The 3,700-nt window shown below is 71.6% G+C and overlaps 1 protein-coding gene across 1 annotated transcript; it reads right to left on the bottom strand.

The window, feature by feature from the left end:
* Positions 1-220: 220 nt before the first annotated feature.
* Positions 221-1,199, bottom strand: CDIPT (CDP-diacylglycerol--inositol 3-phosphatidyltransferase). The gene is made up of 2 exons (XM_063321831.1): positions 1,060-1,199; positions 221-393 (listed from the first exon to the last, which is right to left on the bottom strand). Exons 1-2 carry the CDS (start codon positions 1,190-1,192, stop codon positions 221-223), a joined length of 306 nt encoding a protein of 101 aa, XP_063177901.1. The 5' UTR covers positions 1,193-1,199.
* Positions 1,200-3,700: the final 2,501 nt, after the last annotated feature.

The raw sequence follows: 3,700 nt of genomic DNA, 5'->3' as shown, positions 1-3,700 counted from the left end.
GCGTTAACCACGCCCCCTTCGGGCCCTTCCCACCGCAAACCACGCCCCCTCCCCTCAAGCCCCGCCCACTGACTTCCCACCGCCACAAAAAGGCCTCGCCCCCCCCCACCCGCCAGGCCCCGCCCCCCGCGAGGCCCCGCCCCCACCCGCGAGGCCACGCCCCCTCTCAGGCCACGCCCCCCAGAGGCTCCGCCCCCCACCCGCGAGGCCACGCCCCCTCTCAGGCCACGCCCCCGCCCCCGCGAGGCCCCGCCCACCCTGGCCCAGCAGCCGGGCCACGTGCCCGTCCACGGCGTCCAGGAGCCCCGGCCAGCGCGTAGCAGGCGGCCGCCGGCCCCGGCCGCTGCGGCATCAGGTAGAAGGAGGCGGCGGCCAGCGCCAGGCGGGCATAGCCTGGGGAGGGGGGGGAAACTCCCAGTATATCCCAGTATCCACCAGTACACCCCCCCCAACCCACCAGAGCCCTTCCCAGTATGTCCCAGTGTCCCCCCAGGGCCTCCCAGCGCACCCCCCCCCCCCCCCCCCCCACCACTCTGAGGGCCCCCCAACCCCCCCACTGCCCCCCAGTACCTCCCAGTATACACCAGTGTCCCCCCCGACCCGCCATAGCTGCTCCCCCAGCCACTCCCAGTACGTCCCAGTATACACCAGTAACCCCCCAAACCCACCATAGCTGCTCCCCCAGCCACTCCCAGTACGTCCCAGTATCCCCCAGTGCACCCCCCAACACCCCATGCAACCCCCCAACCCCCCCAGTACCCTTCCCAGTAACCCCCAGCACCTCCCAGTCCCCCCCCCAAACCCGCCATAGCTGCTCCCCCAGCCACTCCCAGTACGTCCCAGTATCCCCCAGTGCACCTCCAAATCCCCCTAAGGACCCCCCAGTGCCTCCCAGTCCCCCCCAGTATCCCCCTAGTCCATCCCAGTGCCTCCCAGTCCCCCCCAGACCCCTCCCAGTATCCCCCCTAGTCCATCCCAGTCCCCCCCAGTCCCTCCCCGTCCATCCCAGTATCCCCCTAGTCCATCCCAGTCCCTCCCAGTCCCTCCCCAGCCCTTCACCGATGAGGTTGGGCACGAAGAGAAAGACGTTCACGCTCTCGCCCCCCGCCATGGCCCCTCCAACCCCCGGCCCCGCCGCGGCCCCTTTAAGACCGGCACCACGTGATACCGGAAGCGGCGCCTCCCGGCGCATGCGCGCAACCCCCGCCGTGCTGCCCGCCCTTCACGCTCCAGCCAATCAGCGGCGTCGCCGCACACTCGGCGACGCCCCCCCCGGCCCCCGCGGCGGCCAATCAGCGACGAGCGGCCTCGCCCTCGCCAAACATGGCGGCCCCCCCGGCACCCCCCCCCCCCCCCCCCCCGCGCGGGGTGAGTAAGCGGCGCCCTCCGTTACCAGGGCAACGGGGCGGCGAATCAGTAATTAATGCCGTGAGTAATTAACGAGGGGCTGATTGAACCCTTCGGGCCCCCCCTGCTTCCCACCGGCCGCTAATGAGGTCATTAATTAACCCCCTTCCCCCCCCCCCCCCCCGGCTGGACCCAGGCGTCCCTCCCCCCCCCCCCCCCCGGCGCGTAACAAAGTGGGCGGAGCCTGTGTCGTCATCACCGCCGTCATCACCACTCTCATTAAGTCCTCATTAACGCCCCACGTCCCGGGTAGAAAAACAAACGGCGAGGGGGCGGGGGTTTGAGGGTTTTTTGGGGTTTGGAGGGTTTTTGGAGGGTTTTTGGAGGGGTTTTGGGGGCCTCCCCTCAAATCCAACCGGCGATTTTTGGGGTCCCCCCTGAAACAAAGTGGCGATTTTGGCCCCTCCCCCCCTTAATTGGTGTCACTTTTGGGGCCCCTCCGAATCCAGATGAGGGTTTTGGGGACACACGCACCCCCCACCCCCGCCCCGGCACCGGGCGTCGTTTTTGAGGCCCCTGCCCCAAACGAGGGGCCGTTTCAGGCCCCCTCCGACCCAAATGGTGGTTTCAGGGTCCCCCCCCCCCCCAACCCATGTGACAGTTTCAAGGCCTCTCCCCAAACTAGCGGCAGTTTTGGGTCCCCCCCCTTGAACAAAATGTTAGTTTCAGGGCCCCCCCTTAAACAAAATGGTGGTTTTGGGGCCCTCCTTGAAACAAATCAGTGGTTTCAGGGCCCCCCCCCTGCATTAAAATGATGGTTTCAGGGCCCCCCCCCCTTCAGCAAAATGACGGTTTTGGGGCCTCCCCTGAAGCAAAACGGTGGTTTCAGGGTCCCCCCCGCAACAAAACAGCGGTTTTGAGGCCCCCCCCCAACACCAGCCGCCCCCCCCGCGGTCCCAGCGGACTCCCTGCTGTGCCCCGCCCCCCCCCCCAGCTGTGGTGCCCCGCGTGGAGCGATGCGGCGTCCCTGGGGCTCGTTTTTTGGGGGAAAAAACCCCTGTTGGGCGGGTTTTTGGTGCGGAGGCGCTGGCTGGGGCTGCGGCAAGTGGCTCCGGTGCCCGGCTGCAGTGAAGCGGGCTGAGGGCGGCCACCGCTCATCACCCCAGTGGGCGCCGGGGGGGGGTGGTGGGGGGGCTGCGGGGGGGTGCATGTGCCCTGGCCCCGCCCCCGGCAACCCTGGCCCCGCCCCGGCAGCCCTGACCACGCCCCCATCAGCCCTGGGCCCGCCTCCCACTCTCCTTGGCCCCACCCCCTGCAGCACTGACCACGCCCCCGGCAGCCCTGGCCCCGCCCCCAGCAGCCCTGGCCCCGCCCACGTCAACCCTGACCCTGCCTCCCGCCCTCCCTGGCCCCGCCCCCGGCAGCCCTGACCACGCCCCCTGCAGCCCTGACCACGCCCCCTGCAGCCCTGGCCCCGCCTCCCACCCTCCCTGGCTCCGCCCCCGCAGCCCTGACCACGCCCCCGGCAGCCCTGGCCCCGCCCCCAGCAGACCTGTCCCCACCTCCCACCCTCCCTGGCCCCGCCCCCGGCAGCCCTGGCCCCGCCTCTGACATCTCTCGGCCCCGCCTCCTGCCCGTCGCTGGTCCCGCCTCCTGCGAGCGCCGCGGGCCGGGCATTGCGCCAGGCCGATTCCGTGCTTTCGCATCCGAATCTCTGCAGGTTTTAAGAAGAAAAAGGCGGGTTTTGGTGAATCCCCCCCCCCCCCCGCCCCCGCCCGGCCTGCCCGGCCGCAGGGCCCCGTCGCCATGGCAACGGCGCCGGCCCCCGCCGGAGCGTCCTCCCCATGGCAACCGCTCTGGGACGCGTGATGGGCGGGAGAACGGGCCAATCGCAGCGCGGGCGCCGCGCTCCCATTGGTCGGGTCGCCTACGCCGCGCTTCGATTGGTCGCCTCGCCTCGCCGAGGCGGGGCGCGGTGGGGATTGACGGCGGCGATGGGCCAATGGAGCTGAGCGGCCCCTGAGCGGCGTGGGCGACGGCCAATGGGCGCGCGGCGTGGGCGGGCCGTCGGCGGAGGGGCCGCGCCGCTCCGGAAGCGGAGGGAGCCGGGGGAAGATGGCGGCCGGGTGGAAGCGGGCGCGGGGCGGCGCGGGGGGAAAGCGGGGCCCGGCGGGGGGTCCTCGGCCGGGCCGGGCCCTCGGAACCGCCGCGAGCACGTCGTGAAGCCTCTGGGCCGCGTCCAGGTGAGGGGGGGGCGGCGGGGTCCCGAGGCGAGACGGGGGGGAGCCCGAGGGGTCTCTGAGGGGGCCGGGGCCTCAGTGGGGCGTCGTGGTGCCGGAGGGCGCTGGCCGGG

Source organism: Chroicocephalus ridibundus, unplaced genomic scaffold (assembly GCF_963924245.1).
Source record: "Chroicocephalus ridibundus unplaced genomic scaffold, bChrRid1.1 SCAFFOLD_482, whole genome shotgun sequence".
Taxonomy (NCBI): domain Eukaryota; kingdom Metazoa; phylum Chordata; class Aves; order Charadriiformes; family Laridae; genus Chroicocephalus; species Chroicocephalus ridibundus.
The sequence above is the reverse complement of the archived record's forward strand: the minus strand, read 5'-3'. Positions and strand labels throughout refer to the sequence as shown.